The sequence below is a fragment of the Anguilla anguilla genome, chromosome 3 (assembly GCF_013347855.1).
Source record: "Anguilla anguilla isolate fAngAng1 chromosome 3, fAngAng1.pri, whole genome shotgun sequence".
NCBI lineage: Eukaryota > Metazoa > Chordata > Actinopteri > Anguilliformes > Anguillidae > Anguilla > Anguilla anguilla.
In genome coordinates this window covers 11231761-11252275 of record NC_049203.1, presented here as the reverse complement: position 1 = coordinate 11252275, position 20515 = coordinate 11231761, and the positions used below count along the sequence as shown (strand labels likewise).

The following is a 20515-nucleotide window of genomic DNA, read 5'->3' as shown; positions in this document are numbered from 1 at the left end:
GCTTAAAGGCCCAGTAGACTAGCACACTACACAGTATTTGATACACAAATTCAATTATTTATTTACTGGTAAAATTCAAGATGCTCCCTACAATATTGCATTCTGTCATTTGACCAAGCACCTCAAGTACGCCAGGAAAAAAAATCAATCCAAGATTGAATATTAAGTAATAATAACATAAGTTAATATAATATCAATTTGAGGATTAGGGATTACTCTCTCAATAAAATTTAATGAGAGAATATCAGGCTGAACAACAACATTGTTCCAGGCCTACAGGGATGGTCTGCACATAACATTTAAAGGCATACAGTACAATCAATAACATTGGGAAGTATGTAGCTAACATAAAATCCAGTGCCACTGATAGCTACTCAAGGTTAGCAGTTGTTATGCTCATGTTTAGTTTGGATGCCGCTATGCTAGATAATTTACCACTGCACATGTAATAGAGCCATGCAGTATGCTCATCGCTGTTGCTATCGTTGTGATATTTCCGACACTAAATTGACTTTTTTCTGGGAGTAATAAATGACAAAGCTCACAACCTTTGAATACTTTGTGAGGTTAAATAGCTAAGATGGTATAGATCGCATTTCCCCCTAAATCATTGACATCTCATTAATTCACTTTCTTCAGTCACACTCCCTCCATAAATTCATAAGCTCAAAAATTAAATTGTATAAAGTGCAAAGAACAAATAAAAAATAATAGTTATGATCGTTATTTTTATTCTTGGTTTATTATATGAAAATAGTAAAATGATATTTTGTTCAGTTGTTCGCATTCATGGCTATCATAGCATTTCTAAATACCTAGTAAATTACAATAAATTCCATTATGTAAATTCCACATGACTAATTTTCAAGTTCACATTAATATTTCAGCATTTCATATACCAGATTCACCTCATGCACGGCCAAAGAAATCTCTTTGGTAATAACAATTTTAAAATGATGGGACATTTTTTTATTTCCAAGGTAAAAGTAAAAATATGGTTTTCAAGTTGGCTGTAAGTATTAAGTATTTGCTGAAAAATATTCTACAGCTCAGTAGACACTTCCTAGATGTATCTATGATGAACAAAATAGTGTAAATAAGAAGGCAGTGACCTACTGTATACATTTCCGTTATCAAACCAAACCTAGCCATGCAAACAAATGGAGCTGCTTCATTTCAGTTTGGCATGTGTGAATACATGACAGTGGTCTGTCTTAGCCCTATTAACACTGGATGCATTACTGACATCATAAAAGAGAGAAGGCTTTCTGGGACTTTGTAAAAGAGTAGTCTCTAGAAGATTAAGTAAAATGTTTTTCATCTTGAAAAAAATTATAGTATAGTCAAAATGTGTTTTTTCTTCCTGTTTGGTGTCATTAAAATCATACATTAATCTTTTTTTGGGAGAATTGGGATTTTAAATGAACTTAGAGATTCACGGTGGAGTCTGGACTGAGCAGGGTGGAGTCTGAACTCAGGAGGGCGGAGTCAAGGCTGATTGGACAAACAGGCTTCTGTGATGCAGCGCTCGGTATGCTTGCCTGTATGGTGCTGCACATCACCCAGCTTGTTTATCAGCGCATTCCAGAGTGCAGGCTGGGATCCTTCCTCCATCAACAGCCCCAAAATGGGCTCCAATAAACCAACCGCGCAGAATGGTCCCTTACGGACAGTAATTAATCCTACCAGTTTTCCTTCCATCTTTCCTGAGAACCAGTGCACTACAAAAGGGCAGCAGTGTGCATTTGGGGTTGGGAATTGGACTTGAAACCGGAAGGTCGCTGGTTCACATCTCAGGTAGAATGACTTTGTATACAGTCCAAGCAGACAATACATGAAAATAAGTTAAACAGAAAAATAATACCTGGCGAGCAACAAAAAAAAAAAAGATAAACTATCAATGAATACGACATTTCATTGTCATCCGACTGGATCATGTTCCACGGTTTGAGTTTGACATATATTACTCTTCAAATTTCACCAAAATGCAATCATTTAAAAGAACAAAGCAAGCTTTATCAGTTGTAGCCTGGACTGCAATATTACTGATTTACCATACAGAGTATCAGTTTCATTACAAAATGACTTTTGCAGGGAACCCTGAATTCCATAGTAAGAGTATTTGTATCTAACTTTAAAATGTGTGCATGCACACTAATTTCTCACGCATCTAAAATGCCTTTCCCCTCTGCTTTATGAAGAAAGTTTACCCCAGAAATCCATATGCATAATCCACAGTAAAAACGAATTAATAAAAAAGGAAGACAATAACCATTTACATGTGCGGTATCTAAAGCAGCATGTTTAATCAGTGTTTCTAAAGGGAATTTCACATGCACAAATGCATTTTGAGAATATTGCTGAATAGACCGTAAAATATAGAGGAAAACTAACTCCGCAAACATTCTGTCAGTGATGTATGCTAGTCTGTAGTGTCTTCTTTGTCCTTGTAAATTACTTTTTTCATATAGTTTCTAGGTTACAGGATCAGTCTAGCCCGCGGAATTCCTGCAGTAATGGAGAAATGTTTCCATGTTGAGATATCATAGTAAAGTTGCAGGAACAGTACGTGCTTGGTAGCAGGATGTTACATAGTTTGGATAACTTTCTATTGGACTTATGATTGCTTTTCCTTAATTATTTTTGAGAGGGCAAGAAAACTTTTAAAAATGTGACTATGAAGACCTGTTAAGTAATCAGGATTACTGAGCAGTTTGAGAGAAGGAAGTAACAGTGATACCATTAGTTATCATTTATAACAATTAAAATGTTCATAAACTCAATCTGGCAAAACCTAGAGAACACTAGAGAAACCAGAGAAAATATCAGATGGGGAAAGTGCTGTGCACTATTCCATCCTGATGACAAGACACAAGAATTGCAAACACAAACCAAGTGCTTCTTCTGCATGGACTACACTCTTTATTAACCCTAAAATAAAGGCCAGCGTCTAACAATCAGTCCTAGGCTTTCTCAGCTTTCAGGAGAGATTTACTACGATGGCCTCTTTAATAAGATTGACTTCTGTGGCTCTACAGAGTTGCTATGCAGGAACAATATCTATTATAAATATTTATCAGTGCTGCTAAGATTTTTATTGCAGGTTTACATGGATTCACAAGCATCTATCATTCCCAATTTATTTAAATTTACAGACCGAGAGAAGACAAATGGCACCGCTTTATAGTTCTGTGATAATGTCCAACTGAAGCACCTTATATCTGTGCTGCTTCCCGGAGTAGAAATCCAAGGCTGCCCAATGCAGTCACAGACGGGAGTCTTGAAGAAGTGCTTTCTGATGAATGGCGGTGAACAGTAAAGTCAGTCAGCTGACGTAAAGAATGTCTTCAGCTCTCTGGTGGTGTGTGCACATCAGGGAGAGCAGAGACTAAACACCAGAAGTGCCCACAGCCCCTGCAGGATAACTGATGAGGTGCAGCGTTAACAGGAATGCAGTGTGCAGGCGCACTTCAATGAAGCAGCTCGCCATTTCTTTAACCCCCGATATTCACTGGCCGCAACCTGTGCCAATGCGGAAGTTCTCTGAGGCGGTGCGCTATTCTAACGAGCAGCGTTTCTTTCAGCTCATGAGATCTGAGATGGGAGGTCAGCGTGATTCTTGGGAGAATACGGGCGAAAAGGAAGGTTAGCGGATTCGGGTTTTTGTTCGTCAGCACAGTTCGCGGGGATGAAAGGAAGGCCTCCAGTGCCCGCTGGGGCTGCCTCAGCAAGAGGCCTGTGCGGAGGAGATTTAGGGTGGAGGCAGACGATCGATATTCCCTCCTCCCACACCCCAGTGCTGCAGCCCGACAGAGAATCGTCCCTCTCGCACTAATCAGGCCACACACCCAAAAAAAGAAACTCCAGTGGCTCTTTGAAATAATCTCAAAGGAGTATATGCAAAGGTACAGTAGGGTAAGTAGGGCCTCAGCTGAAGCAGTCAGCAAACACACTCAGCAGTTCAGCTGTACAAAAACAACCTTTCACAGGAGAGTTCGCAGGTCCAACAGTCTTATTGTATTTCCTGTTTAAGTCATACATGTGAACATGTGAAGGCCACATGGGTTAAAAAAAAGCTCACCCATTGTGTCTTTTACACAGTAAAAACTGCACAATTTCGAGATTCAACACAGAAAGGCTAAAGGAATAATTCACAGTAACAAAAGAGAAAAGGTAAGGAAAAATATCCATAAAAGGGGTTCAAACAAGTGCTCTCTATTACCAATCCATGTGTTCCAGCTAGGCTTGGCGTTCGACATAAGCAGGTATATTCAAAAGGAGCAAAATCAGAACAGGAAGAGAGGGAGACGTTTTTCAATGTGACGGGGATGGGAAGGGGGAGGGGTCCTCAGGTGACAATCTCCTGGCGCCCGCCATGTACGCACGTCCCGTTGAGGCCACCCATGCTGTGCTTGTCCATGATCTGGAGCACATCGTCCAGGATGGAGGGCCCCAAGTCCAGGTGCAGGGAGAGCAGGGAGCCGGCATGGGACAGGTAAGGCCGTTCCTCCGGGCTCTGGAGGCACTGCTCGGCATCCAGCGACGCCCTCGAGGAGGGCGGGGTCAGGGGGGACGGTGTGTCAGAGGACCGCATGGAGGGGTCTGGACTGAGGGGCGGGGACTTGTCATCCAGGTGTAACCTGGGAGGCTTGGGAGGCGGGGCTTGGCTCAGCATATCGGGCTGTGCGAGCGGGGAATCTGGGGTGGAGTCGGGGGCGGAGTCAAGGGCGGAGTCGGGGGCGAAGTCGGAGGCTGGGTCGGGGGCGGGGCCAGAGGCGGGCAGCGTGATGGCCTGCACCCCGCCAATGACGGGCAGGGAGATGGCGTTCTTCAGCAGGGGCGAGCTCTCGCCGGAGGCCTGGTGCCCGCACACGCTGGCCGCGCGGGTGAACTGGAAGGGCTCCCCGTACTGGCTGCAGCGCTGCGACAGACTACGGCCCTGCTGGCCCGGCAGCAGGTGGAACTTGCCCTGCAGGAAGGACAGGTCCCCGAACAGGTCGTTCTCCCCGCCGCTGCTCCCGATGTGGATGGTGTGCCGGAAGTCCCCCAGCGGGGGGCTGATCATGTCGGAGGACAGGATGTCCCGCAGCTTCTCCTTCTTACCCTTTCGGCTCCCCCGCTTCAGGTAAATAGGTGCCTTGGTAGACATTTTGGAAGGGTTGGCCTCTTGGGCCGACAGTGTCTCCAAACCACCAGGGTCTGTCAGCTTTTCTCCACGGATAAGACAGGTGACCTCACACTTGTTTCCAACCAGGAAGCTGAAGTATCCGTTTTAGGAGCCAATCAGGAGCACTGGTGGAGTAAATCTGCAGACCAGGAGGGGTAACCCGGGACAGAGCAGCTAAAGAGCGCTTGCAGTCCTCACATACAGATGTAAGCAGCCGAAACTCCTGTGCTTCACACAGTAAGGTCTGCAGGAACGGCCGGAGGGCTGGGAGAAGGCAGATGGCTCCTCTGTCAAGGTTCCTCCGTGATGTCAGAGGTCAGCGTCGACAGGGTCAGTCGCCTCCAGACGCAAAGACTTTCTGAAAAGAAAGAATCAAAATTACTCTTTAAGCCAACACTATCACCTCACGTCAAATGGACAACCTCTGGAGATGTTACCGGAAGTGGTTTCTAAAAGGCAGGGCAGTGAGAAACAATGGAAAGGTTGAAATTTTCAAATATCTCATGGCACATCTGGAGCATGGATGCACGAAACACACTATGAAAACTTCCTGCTCCTGCAATGTGGCCCACCGCCATCAGATCAGGAAAGAGTCTTTAAATAGAAAATAAAAGACAGCGTATATTTTGGCATGGATGTCATCCCTCCTCCCCTTTCCTCCAGTTAGCCTACCTGTTGAATAAAAAGTCGCAAGCTGGGATTAACAGTAAGCCTCTTTAATATAGCTAAATACCCCCTGCCAACTTGTGTCACGCAACAAGCCCGCAGGAAGGAAGAGTTAATGCTACTCTGTGGTTTAGCTGCCACATAGACACAAACAACTGATCCTGGACCCTATTTCCCCTGCCTGAGCCTCTCTTCTCTGTGCCTGACACAATAGGTAATTCAACTCATGTCCACATTACACACCGTCATCACCTGCAAGAGTCCGGGAGGGCATTTCACTGCCATTAGAGACAGTGCTACCCTGGCTTTGTCCTCCCCTCTCTCTCTCTCTCTCTCTCTCTCTCTGATCCCATCACCCGCTGCTTACACTGTGAAAATAATCGGGAACAGGGCCCAATACGCAATGACATCAGCTAAAAAAAACTGAGAGGATGCTGCTATTGTTGCTGGGGTCATACTTGAAGCTCCGCGGCATGCAATGGCTATCTGATGAATTAAGATATCTGCTTCTGAGCTTCTGAGACTAACATTAATCACTGGATGGACTTGACTCTGAATGCACAAAGAGCCCAGAGCAGTGTGCCGGGCTCGAGAGATCTGACGGATCGTGTTCTAACCCGGCCTGATACACTTCACTCCTGGGGGCTTTGGCTGGCAAAAAGCTGCCCTTTGATCTGAGCCGCTTCAGGTGCGCAGTCACTAAGAGACCAGGCCTGGCATGCGTGTCTCAGACATGACATCACACTCCTTCTGTTGCAGCTCTGAGAAATAACAATTGGGGGGAGAGGGAAGGTGGGGGTGGGGGTCACAGCCGCATGAAAAGATAATGATTAGCTACAGCTCCCCTTTGCGCCTCTCTCAACACCTCCCTCAGTAACACACAATTCACCAGCAGTTTTCAGAGGGATACAAGCCTAAAATGCAGATCCCTGCATTTTACCGTGCGAAAACAGTACCTGCACAGTGCTAGTTCAACTCTTAACAGAGTACAAATGAATCTAACAGGGACCACATGCACTCTGTAAGAGTGGATTTAACCCTCTGAACATTTTACTGTGCGGTTGTTTGATTTTACGGTGTTGTGAAAAAAAAACCCTACAAACCACTAGTTCCAAAAAAATTTCAACAAAAACCGCTTCTTGGGTCCAAGAATTACATCCCCATAAACAAACCGAGCATGGAAACGCGGAGGATGTGCCAGGCCCGAACATGTTTTTTCCGTCTGAAAGAAATGAAGGACGCGGTGGACTGCAATATTGGGTCGTTGACAACCGTTCTCTGAAAGAGGAAGGATGACACACACGTATATTTGTTTGTCTGTACCAACCGTCGGCAAGGCACCACACAGGGCGCACACTGAGTCACTGATTTGGTCTAATTTGGTTGTGACTTCAGAGAACAAAAACACTGTTGACAGAGACTTTATAGCACAAAATAATGATACTGTTAACGTAATGAAGACTACAATGCCTGCGATATGCATTTCTGACTGACTCACTGAACTGGGAGATAATGCTTGCCATTGATTACAGGAAAGCTATCATTACTGCCACTGAGGGCTTTCATATGCTTCTCCAAGCCTCGGTATGACTCAAAGATGAAATCTTTCATCAAAAGCAATGTAATGATGAATAGTTCATCTTAACATGCTTTGTCTACACTCAAGATGGAAGGCACAGTGTCCCATTCCAATGGCTATGAAACATCAATAGTGATGTAATATACTACAAGGACAAGCTTCAAACCACCTTATACAATTGAGAAAACAACCAACCTTCATTAAATTCCCAAGTGTACCTCCATGAGCAAAAAAACCTAAAAAAAACTCCGGAACATTTTAGTACCTTTTGAAAAAAGCTGTTATGTCTTGTTCTCACTCTAATTCTTTTGTCCTGCACCCACTACAACTTAAAGGATGTGCACATGATTTTTTATTGCACAAAATACCAACGTTAAACACACAGACAAAAAACTAGGCTGCCATTCAACATGTAAGAACTATGTAAAGACAGTACAGTAGTAGTTCTAATATTAGCAATGTTCTCATTTTAGTCATTTTTTCAAAATGACTGAAGTGAGAATCTGGAATTTGAAAAAGGCCAAAAATAATTTTAGGCCCATCACATGCAGACCCAAAAACCTTAATATATCTTTGTCTGGGCCTTCAGCACCCTATATTTGCATGACTTTATATATGCAACATATAATTACTTTATTGAGAAAACAAATATATTTTATTATGAATAATAATAGTCCCTTCTTGTTTCTCTCTCAAGACTATCTCTTTGAAACCCAGTGGTTTTTGAAGTTGAACATGGCTATCATGGCTTTGCAATGACTCATATGACTGTAAACATGGTTATATATCTGCGTTTGTAGAAAATGGTTACTCCACATTAAGTTCAATATCTGAATGCATTTTCAAATACAAACACTAAAAGTATTTAAATGTTTTCTAAAAATGCATCCCCGAATCCAAACATTACGTATTTGAAAAAAAATACTGTACTTAAATATGTAGCCTATCAGAAACTTTACAAACCAGACCCATATACATATGGAGTATTGAATAGTCCACGTACTGTACTTGGGTAATCATGGGTGTTCTTCTGGGTTAAAAATAAGCGATCTCATGAGCGCCTGGCTCGTAAAAGCACTGCAGCGCGCTGCCAAAAACACAAACCTCATGACACACACAGCATTCTCTATGTATAATAGTCACAACCATTCCTGTTGTGCATAGAATAGTATTCATTTTAAAACAAAACACACATGGCTGCATGATAAGAACAATACGAGCGGTATAAACTGATATGAATTCAGTGACCATGGTTTCTGCCTCAGGCTGTTCTGTCAGAGACATTAGCAGCATTTCATGCCAAACATATTTCATGAGGGGTTCCTGTGTGAGTACTTATCAAAAGCAGATGTCTTGCTGTGGCCTTATTTATACACAAGTATAAACATAATTTGGTAGCAAAGATGGGGACATCAGAAAAACACAACTAGCAACTATAGCTGCGAGGCAAAGAGACAATCACAATGACATCAGAAATGAGCAGAAAACATGTGCCTAAAAACATTGTGTTGATGTCTCTGTAATTTTATATGAATAACTTATGAAAACTGTCTATTAAATGAGTGCCCTAGCCAGATATGAACCTGGGATTGTGTGGTCCAATGTCAGCAGTCAAACGGCTGTACTAAGAAAGTATTCAGGGCGTATCCTTGAATTCATGTCCAAGCCTAAAAACATGAAATAGGCCTACATTAAATGTATAATTATAATTGCTCAGAAACAAACATAAAAACAAATGTTCTGCTCGGGCAACAAAACAACATATCCGCAAAGAGTACATAACTGCACGTTCTTTCACAAAGTATCACTGTTTATGATAAGAACGAAAAATGCTGACTAACACAGTGCTCTAACAATATCCCTATAATAATGCTGAAAGCTGACCAGGGCAACCACCTTTGGGGCCAGTTGTTCAAAAAACTTATACCTAACTTATAATAAATACCCACCAGTACAATCCCACCTGGAAAAATCCTACAGTGCTACAGAAGTCCGAACTGAGCACTAGCACTTACTGTTTGACTGTCTGTATCTGAAACAGAATTCCAAAATAAGAAATACTGAATCCTAACTACCGTTAAGAGGGCACATTCACGCTGCTGGGCAATCAGGCAAGTGCTTGGACACCTTTACTTGACTTCCTTCATGAGCTTGCTTAATCCAGACACTTACAGGTTAACTCATGAAACAGTGCTTGGGCTTGTTTCTAGTAGTCACTAGACGTTATATTTTGCCCAGCAATCAGCAACAGTGTGACCCATGTGATTTGCTTGTGTGAAAATGTGGAGAATAAGTATCTAAGTAAAATTAACAGAACAAACAAAAGCACAAGGCAAGCTGAAATTCCAGAAATAAATTAACCAAATGCAGTAAACCCACAGGGACACCAGGCGGCAGTCTTCCTCAGTTACCTTTCCAGTTAAACGCTAAACCATATAGCCTAGGTGAAGACAGATGTACAGGTAAGCCTTAAAAATCCCACATAAATAAATATGACTAATAAAATGTGACTGGGAAAGTTATTTGCTTGTCATAACCAAGCCATTGCTGTGTACTGACCCCCATTTGAAAAATTGAGGTGTAATGGACAAAACATACTATCACAGCATTTTGCGGAGTTGCTACTGGGCATATACACAGACGCCTGTCCGCTGTTTGAGACTTCCATTGTCTACGCTGCACGGCCTTTGGACTGCAACAGTCAGTTTTGAACAATGCAGCCCCTGTCACCATTCAAACAGTTGCAGAGTACGGTTTATGTTCCTTCCTGGTAATCACGCAATTCAAATATTTCATAGGTCCTATTGACAATAATCAGCTCCTGGGATTTATCCAAAAACTGCATAATCTGTATCACAGATCCATATGCCCTGAACACCAAAACCCCGGAATTAATTCATTGCAAATCTTTAACTGAGTATCTTACTGTTTTAATCACACATGCGCTACGCTTCAAATGCCATTTTTAATCGAATACGATACTTCAGTGTATTTTCTGACAAGAAACAATTTAAACTCTGGTCAAAATAAGTATTCCTAACTTGAAAGCATATCTCTAATTCAGAAATAATTTATTGTTTATACTGTAGCTGCTAGTTGTCAAATTTAACAACGATCTTGTATTATGCTCGATTTCGCAACCATTGCATAGCACGAGGTACAACTGCTGCGGAAACCTACGAGCTGAGTTTTCAGAAACCTGCGAATTTATCATCGTGTAAAAACTTATCTTGAACTTTCACCCTCTGGCATGCCTATACATGAGCCAAAGCAAACAACGTGTAATTCCTTAGAATAACGATAAATTTGCACTTCTATTCTTCACCCAGAGACGTTCATTATTTTCCTGGACCCAGATGCAGTTATCCACAAGGGCACGATGTAGGATATTGCTGATAAATGCTATAGGCTACCCACTTAATATTTTTTATTTCGAAGACTCTCTAGTGAATATACTATTCAATCATGGCTCTGCAAAACAATACTATAAACCACTAATTTTATGTTTCGAATGTAATGAAAATGCATCCAATAGTTAATTTTTTGGATTTAAACACAGCTATACATTTGCACCAAAACTGACACTCCATACCCGCACTGCCCCTCCCCATAACCCAATTTTACACAGGTGAGCCATGCTAGAAATAGGGTATTTATAGTGCACTGAATTGACATGGATCCAAATCACTATATAGCCTAATTGTTCCTCCTGCGCCAATATTGATAAAGACTACCGTCGTCACTTTACCTCTAAAGTCGGCGGTGATCATTTTCGTGCCCATTCGTTCTTTTAAATGGAGAATATCTTTCAACAGCGCTTTCAGCTCTCCGCCTCCGTTGCGATTCCATGGACAATTGCCTATCGTGCGCCCCGCGTTCAGGGATGTTGATCTGTCTGTCTCGTCCGCTGTAAAAATAACGTCTCCTTTCACTTGATACCGATGCAGACAGCGGCTAACTGCTGATACGGCCGAATCGGAGACGTGCTTCACCAACCGTTTTCCGCGTGTGGCTGTGGTATTGGTATTGCGCTTGTTCTTCGTGAAACACACGGGACAAGGGCAGTTTTCAAACCATGGCACTGGATTTCACACAGGACGAGTAAGGAGGCTACGTTGCTCGCCGCCACCTTTCAAGTAAGTTAGGTGATGCTCTGGGCAGGTATTCTTAGAGATTAATGACAGAAACCGACGGGAACATCATCCGTTTTAGATGTTTCTTAAATCGAGAGACGGCTTCATACTTTTGATCGTCTTTACTACATATATAAAATAACACTTTTCGACCTTTGTTCAATTAAAACACGTTTATTGATTTAAGTAAATAGGTTGTCAAGACAGATCCTGAAAAACATCACTGCGCTTCGTTTAAGCAATCTGGCTTGCATAAAGAAAAGTTGGTTTTTTTATTGTTCCAGAGAACGCACCTGGATCTCCAATTGTTGTTCCATTTTCCCTGATTCCCGTACCAGAGATTCAGCGGCTCCAACAGAATCATAGGCGGTAGAATCCGGTACTTCCTCGTTGCTGGAATCTCCAACTCGACCATTCGGCGCTATCACTGACGCAAAACCGCAGATGCTCGCGCTGGCAAGAACGCGCCGACTCTCACAGTGCGCTGTCATATACACAGATACCCTCAGAATCTGACCCCTGGCATCCTCTGCTTGACACTTGGAACAAGTATTCACACAAAACAGAATGCAACATAAACATGTCACTTCCAGAAATACTATCCCTCTAAACTTGCCCATAGCAAGAACTCATGTTGGGACCTTTTTTGTTGTTGTCTTTTTTCTTGTCATTTTACATTACATTACATTACAGGCATTTAGCAGACGTTCTTATCCAGAGCGACGTACACAACTTTTACATAGCATTTTTACATTGTATCCATTTATACAGCTGGATATATACTGAAGCAATTTCGGTTTAGTACCTTGCTCAAGGGTACAACGGCAGTGTCCTTACCCGGGAATCGAACCTACGACCTTTCGGTTACAAGCCCAGTTCCTTGTAATCTAAAATTATCTATGAAGTAAAACACAGCAAGGCTGTTAATTAGTGGGTCCCAGAGTGTTGTCCTCAGCTCTTGGCATCAGCAAAAATAACTTACTGTCCTCAAGGGCAGGATACAGTAAAGTATTTTACATTGGGACACAAAAGCAGTCTTCAGCTGTCAGCTCATCAAGAAATGACACTGAATTCAAATCACTATACATGATTGGCCCAGAAGGTACAGACACAGATCTAATTTCACAGCCCTGGCCTAAACTAAGGTTGATTCCAGTTACAGTGGGTCTTCATTTCAGGAGAATTTATTGTTCAATTTCTTATGCCAAACAATCGACATGCAAACTCAGATAAGTATCAGGCATTTAACAACGCCAAATAAATCTGGTCAAACGAGTTAATGAGTTGCCTGCTCAGCATATTAGCTACCAGAATTCACAGCTTAGAAAACACATATATTACTTTAGCCATACTACTCAATACTATTTTGAAATCTTCAGCATAACTGGGTTGCACATTCAAATGGAGCCCCTCCACATAACAAAAAGCAACAGAAACACAATCCAAAATGCACAAATACCAAGGTACTATTTCTTGTCATGCAGCTAATTTCTCCAGCAATGTCACATTTCTCAGCTCAATTACATGCAAGCAGATGCATTCTGAATATCAACTATGTTTTATTTCTTTTAAAAAAAACTGGACAAATAGTAATTCAGTCAGGTATGTCTAAACTCACTTCCCTGCAATTAAATAAAAACTTGTCTCAGATGGAACTCAACACATTCTTTTCAAGTGCTGCTGGGAGCCAGACCTTAGCTGAGTACAGCAAACTCATCTCACCTGATTTCTTAGGTCGAAATAGTTCACAGAAATGTGTGGAATTCTGCATCCCACAATACTATATTTGGACACACTAGTGTGCTCATAAACTCAGTGCTCCACATTTCTGCTGCAAAGAAATCACTCGCCTCTTCTGTTTAAAACTAGAGAGTCAACAGTATGGCAGAGGCATGCTCTAATATTGGAGGAGTGCAGCACCTGGCCTCACAGGACACCAGTACCATGACCACAAGTTCAACTCTGAGCTCCAGAGAACAACGCACAGCAGCCAAATAACAAATCAAGCACAGCAGGCAGGGATGCAGTAATCGAATCCACAGTTCCACAATCACACCATTCATTTGCATTTCAGTTTTCTGTTTCATTCTGTTGATGACTACTTAAAATAACTAATTTCCATCCGATGACTCCACTGATGATTCCCAAATACCTTCTAAACTTCCAGCCCTGCAGAGGGAGGACAGTCTTTTCTAATAATTGTTTGGTAATGCAGGTACAGGTAGTGTATTCACAAGGAGTGTTCTGGCTCCTTAAGTCTTATATTTGATTAACTAGAGTAACACACTGACAGGTGATGTATCATTTGGTTCCTGCGTTTTGACATCCTGTAGTATGTCAGATGGCTAATTCCCCCTATAGTCCCATCTGATACTCTAAAATGTAAGCTTTACAAGTATTTGTCAGAGGATAGGTTGAGACACCCACGGTGCAGAGCATAGATAACTGGATTGTAATTACTGGAGTACCTGGTTGTGACATTTCTTTAATCGTTCCTTCAAATCCGTGCAAATTTGCACTGTGGGAGGAGACAGCCTGCAAGAAGAGTATGAAAAGTCCATGACCCTTCGGATCACATGACTGTGACCACTGACTGTCCACTGGTGATCAGTGGTTTCTTTTTTGGCTTCCTGGTTCACCAGTGTAATTAAAAACTAATTTCTTAAATGAATGCTTTCACAAATGCCATTCAAAATACAATCCATCACATTCTGAAGTATAGCACAAGTGTGGATACATTTACTCAGTCTGAGATTAGTTGAATGTTATGTTTGCTACCAACAGGACCTTGCCTTCTATTTGTCCAGCTACCACTCCTGGGATGAAAATATGTTGCTCAGAACCACTTATTTCCTGAATACTGGTCTGAAAATTAGACCACAAAAACCCCAAAAAACAAAGGCTTCACAGTGAAGTCATGCTTCGTAAAAGCTTCTTTTTCACACGGGTGTGTCAGAACAATGAGCCTAGGTCATGTTACAACACAGCAGAGTGACACAAGTAGGGAACTGTTGCTATCTGTAATCAGTAATCAGCCTAATTACTGCACAGTTCTAAATATAATTGTGATGTTTATCAAATGCCTGAAAAGAATTAGAAATCCTCACTTACAAGCAAAGGTTCAAGCAATTACCTTTTTAATATCTGATAAAGGTGTACTTATTTTGATATTAAAACACTAGCACTGGCATTGACAAAGCTACAGGAACTGCAATACTTCCTGACCAGGATTCCTTTGCAAATCCAACTTCCCAGGAGACGGCTAGAATCCGAATGTCTCCAATTCACTCCATATTCTCATGTTCTACAGTAATAACTTTCTGACAGCAAACAGATGGGCTTAAGACTGATGGCACATGTGAATGTGGAAGGTTGTTAGCTTTTGAGCTTGTTGCCGTTCCCAGATAATACATGTACACTTGGAATGCACAAGTAAGTAACACAAGATTAAACAATAGCACCTATCAATCCAACAATGTTACAGCCCATCAGCAATAGTATAGCCCCTCATGGACTAAATTTAGCCTGTCACTTTCAGGCAAAACTTACACAAGCATGTTTTTTGTAGCAGGAGGAATCCTATTTAGTCTGCATAAATAAACGTGCCCCATACCAGAGCCATGTGTAGAAATAAATATGTCAGAGAGGCTAGATTGGGGACAGGGCCAGTTTGAGACCTTCTGTGTGTGTGTGTGTGGGGGGGGGGGGGGGGGGGGCGGGTAGGCTGTGTCCTGGATGGAAGCCAGCTGTTTTTCCTGAGTTGGGCCTTCCTTCCCTCTCTCTGCTCCAAATAATCTCCAGATGACATCACTAGAGACGAGAGTTCTGAGATGACTGAAAATCCAGTACATCAGTGAACAGGCACCAACTGTATGACTTACTGCTGCAAAAACTGTGACAGATACAGCACAGGCATGAGAAAGCATTTTTTGTACTGGAAGCACAGGAATTAAGTTCAGGGAAATTAAAAATTGGGAAGGGGGTGGCACCTCTATCATGCAACATTTATTTTCTCATTTCAACTAAAAGCATCTTGAGCCGATTATCTCCTGCCCGATTAACTTTTGGCCATTTTTACTCTGCCAAGGGTTTTCTTATGTGAGCTTAATTATTCTCTGTTAAAAACTTGCTTTTAAGAGAGAATCCCAGTGAGCAAAAGCCGGAATCTAGACTTCTAAAGGGGCGGAAATCTAGGTTGAGAGACATTTTGACATAAACGGACTAGGCTGACCCCAACATAGCTCAGGTTTTAACAAGATACAGCCTGGCTAATTCCTAGTCTGCAAGAAAACTTTCACTCATCAACAAAATGTAGCCGGATATTTATGTGAATGCCAATATGGCGTTTCACCGACTGCTCAACACAAAAAAATGTTCACTGGGACGTTGCATGTAAAACAGTGTGAGTGATATACCAGCCTTTTTATGCTGTGTCACCTCTGGAACACTCATAAGACAAGCTAATGAGCTTACCATGCATGAAGACTCCTCAGTTAGTTTCTTGATTATAGCAGAACGGCATGATCTTTCATCAATTTATAGTTATTTATTATTATTTGTTTTACAACTACTTTAACATCCAAGAAAGTGCACGGTTACTTCCATTCCCTGTACTTAAAGAAAGGAATGCTCATGTTACCACAGAGAAATAGAAGTATGATGTCAGTCATAAAGCAAGGGCAAATGTATTCTGTGGGTTCAGATTCCAGTTTCAGGGCCAGCTTACCCCACATCCCAGCACACGGTGTCCCTCAGCCGCAGCGCAATGAACACGCCCTTGTATGTTTATGCAGGAACACAAAAGCATTTAATAATCTTCACACATTGAAGTTGGTGAAATTAACTGAATAGCAGTAGATGAAATTGCATTTTAATTTTTTAAAGCTAGCAACACTAGTCACCCATCACTTTAATGAGGAAAACTGCATGAGTAGTACACGTTTTAATAAAGTGCACACTCTAGCTCAGTACGGCATAAAGAACTGTATAATTACCCTGCAACTCTTCTCAGCTCTCATCACAATAATCTACAATATATCTAGCCTATAACATGCACCTCAAAATCTTGCCATGAGTCCAGCTCTGTTTAGTAAGAAAAGGAGAACACGACTTTAAAACAGTTAAAGTTAGGCAGACCAGTTAAGGCATTTTGTGTGGCTACATAATTTGCGTAGAATAAAAAGAAATAATGCCATACAAACATAGCTGTTAGACGTCACTGATCATTTTATGTTTATCATATTTGGCTTGCATCAAGAACAAGTTCAAAAAAGTACAGAGGACGCAACTGCTGAATTTATTGCTGTTCACTTAATATGAACTCCCCTCTCATAGCTGAAAATCTTCTGGAGAGGTTTCATACAGCAATGTAAACACGAAGAAAAGCACCTTGCTCAGAACCCATCCAACTGTAATCCTTCCTTAGGCGAGCTGACACTGGCCAGGCCTTACACTCGTAAGTGCAGGGATAAACTAAAGGCTAGCTGCAGGTGGCTGTATTTGTCCAGTCTGTAAAGCGCACTGGTAGAGGAAGTTTAATCGAGGACACAGCAGGAGAACGCTCAGTGTTATTTGGCTTTATATAATGCTGTAGGACAACAAGTCATTTCTTTCAAGTCTCAAGACCCATCTGGGGAAACAACAGTATCAACACATTTAGAGCCCAGCCTCCACCAGTTTGCATACCCACATTTCTTGGACACTCAGAGCTAGGGAGGACTCAACCAAACCCAAGTGATGGATGTTTTTACTTGTAATTGAAGCCCTCTTTAGGAGGCGTAGACATCTACTGAGTAACTGTGTAGGTGTGATGGTCACTGTTACACAGTGGAGCGTTACTAAATAAATGAGTGATTCACTTATTTGATGGTGGCTGGATCTGGTATTATTTTTGGACGAAAGCAACTGAAACCGACTGACACACATGTGCACTTAGCTTGCTGACTTGCCGTTCAGTCAAAAACACCCAACACGCCATCATGTGGAGCTGGACACCAGGGGGCTGATTGATTTGTCTTCTCAATTTGCATCTGATTATTCAGTTACACAAGTCCAAAAAAGAGCGTGTCACATTTTTTTGTGATCGTAATCTACAACTGACTCCAAGTCTTTTTGTGTAGGGCTGGTCTGGGCAAGCTACTCAAGGTGAAAAATACCAGAACCGAATTCTGCTTCAAGTCCAGCCCTGCCTACGGCCATATACAGTCAGGTCTAGAATTACTGACCTGAGGGGAATCTCTGTATAAAATAACACATACAATGAGCTGTATTATAGGCTCAGGCACATGGGGAAATGAAAAACTTTTATTTTAATACAATTATTCTTTTGAAAAAACCTGATTTATTGAGTAATACTATTTTTTCCACAAAAACAAAAATTATTGCTAATCCTAAATATTATTGAATTAAAATCAAACGGTTAAAACTACAATGAACTTGTCAGTCTTAAGGAACTGTCAAATTAAGAGACAAATGGTTGCTGGCCTACACAAATCAGGTCGCTAGTGGCACAAAGAAATACAGACATGGTTAAATATCTCACTAAGGACTGTTAGGGCAATAATCAAAGAGTTTCAAATATGTGGAACAGATGCAAACTTGCCAGGAAGGGGACGCAAGTGCATACTGTCCTCACGCACAGCGAGGAGGACGGTGAGGCAGGTTAAGGATCATAGTTGAAAGAACTGCAGAGTTCAGATGCATCTTGGGGCCACCAAGTATCAAAACCCTTTGTAAAACACCGCTTCCACACCGAGAGGCTCTTCGGAAGGGTTGCACAGAGAAAGCCCTTACTGAGAGTAACTAACAAATTCAAATGTTCTGACAAATGTGATTATGACTGGAACAGGGTGCTCTTGTCAGATGAAACCAAAATGTAACTTCTTTGGCCATGTACACTGTCGGAATGTTTTCCATCAAAATAAGGGCGCATATAAGGGAAAGCACCTCAAATCTAAGATCAAATATGGTGGTGGATTATTGGTGCTTTCGGGCTGTTTTGCCAGTGGTTCAGAGGTCCTTTGCTAATATGATTGGCATAATGAATTCCACCAAGTACCAGGACATTTTAGCCAAAACCTGGTTGCCTCTACCAGGAGGCAGAGACTTGGTTGTAGAAGGACCTTCCAACAAGACAAGGACCCCAAATATAACTCAAAATCAACATAAAAATGGTTCTGGAAAAACAAAATTAATGCACAGCTCAGTCTCAAGACTTAACCTGTATCAAAAACTTGCGGTCTAGTCTGAGGAAGGCAAACCTAGGAACATCAAGGATTGTGAAAAGTGCCACATGGACAAATGGTTGAAGATCCGTCCAAATGTCTGTTCTTACCCTGTCAAACAGATTATAGAATAAGGCTCAGTGCCTATATCCTAGCCAGGAGAGACTGCACCAAGTTCTAATCATAGAAGTGCAAAGAATTGTAAAACGTTTGTTTTTTTTTAACACATTTATAATTTTAAAAATGTTATTTTTGTTGATTCAGTATAACCAATACAATATTTCCCACATGTGGGAAAATAACAATACATCTCAGTAATGGTGTCTTTTTTTTTTTTAGTTTTTTGTGCATCTTCATTTAGGGTCCCAATAATTCTGGGCCTGACTGTAGCCATAATTTTATACAAAAATGTCCGTTGCATTCAAATAATTACATTTAAGCAGTAGTCTATTTTGTTAGACAAACAAGAGGCTAAAATTTAAAGATGGTGTCAATGAGCAACTCTATTTGCAGTCTAAAAAAAGCATTAAGTATTTGGCAGGCTACTGAACAATAAAACTGCAGTAACGTATTCGTCCATTTAAAACGAAGTGCCCAAATGTTAGAATTGTGTGACCGTGATTAATGTAAGAGAGAAAAAACACGTGACAGACGAAATGCGCACCGGAGTTACAATGCCTGAAGGCAGTTTCCCTTGACAGCACATCCAGGAACCTCCATTATTAAACTTTAACAAAGCGCAGTTAGTTTAAAAGCGGCCTTTCTCCACTGCCCGGTGCTACAGCAGGCGACTGTCCAACGACAACATCTCGTCATGCACTAGGACTGAGCAGAGTGTGCGGGGAACACGCACTTCAAATGTGCTTAAAGCAGAGCAGGACATACTCTGAAAAGATATGTACACTAACGTATGGCTAAACAAGCCAATATCATATTTTCACATTTAAAATAGTTTAACATAACAGGGGGAAATCACATATTCAAATAAGCTTAGCAACAAAAACACAAAACAAAATAACGTAGGCCTATTAGATAAATAAATAAAAACATACAAACGTTTAGGCGTATTGCACGACTGCATACGGTTAACTTTTTCAGTAGGTTACTCTAGATCTACACGTACATATTAGCCATTTCGGCTATAATAAAACGTTGCATAGATGTAAACATTGCAAGGCGAGGTTCTGAAAAGTGTAACTTCTTGAAGCTATAACACCCAAGAGTGTCTGGCTCCATTTCCACTTCGTGAGGCAATCGTTTAATCAAAAGTTAAATTTAGTTGCATGCTCCACTTTCTCACAAATCCAGAATTACAATGTTATAAAATTTACATCCATGTGATATGCGAAAGACATACGGAAGACTTGGAAGAAACTTACCTTTATTTGTGAACCGTAGAGCACCGAATGTCGTACTATCCATTCCCGCTACATCCATAATAATTCAGTCTAAGAAGTGAACCCGGATAAATACGACGATTCGAGTAACGTCCAGCCCCCCTCCTGCCCTTCCCTCCAAGCGCTTTTAAACGGTCGCCTGGTAACGGTCTATTGTTAAGATTATAAAAGGGGGAGAGCCAGTGTCGACTCGGGGTAGGAGGATCAATTACTTTTGTTTAAACGGTCACAACAATGCCCCCGTTATCACCGACTGGGACGCATTATTAAAACGGAGCCATTCTCTGTATGAATGTAGCCCCCCAATTTCGGAGTGACAGTATATAACCATAAAAGTCCATAAACTTGTT

At 41.5% G+C, this 20515-nt stretch overlaps 1 protein-coding gene across 4 annotated transcripts; it reads right to left on the bottom strand.

Annotated features, from left to right (window-relative positions):
• Positions 1–723: 723 nt before the first annotated feature.
• Positions 724–20300, bottom strand: LOC118222475 (cdc42 effector protein 2-like). Of its 4 annotated transcripts, XM_035408098.1 has the most exons (3): positions 20148–20282; positions 14014–14080; positions 724–5525 (listed from the first exon to the last, which is right to left on the bottom strand). In XM_035408098.1, the coding sequence occupies exon 3, from the start codon at positions 5147–5149 to the stop codon at positions 4349–4351; it is 801 nt and encodes a 266-aa protein (XP_035263989.1). In that variant the 5' UTR covers positions 5150–5525; positions 14014–14080; positions 20148–20282; the 3' UTR covers positions 724–4348. The 4 variants fall into 4 exon arrangements, with proteins under 4 accessions (XP_035263989.1, XP_035263987.1, XP_035263990.1 ...); XM_035408096.1 differs by lacking the exon at positions 14014–14080 and having other exon boundaries at positions 20148–20300; XM_035408099.1 differs by lacking the exons at positions 14014–14080; positions 20148–20282 and adding an exon at positions 11839–12175.
• Positions 20301–20515: the final 215 nt, after the last annotated feature.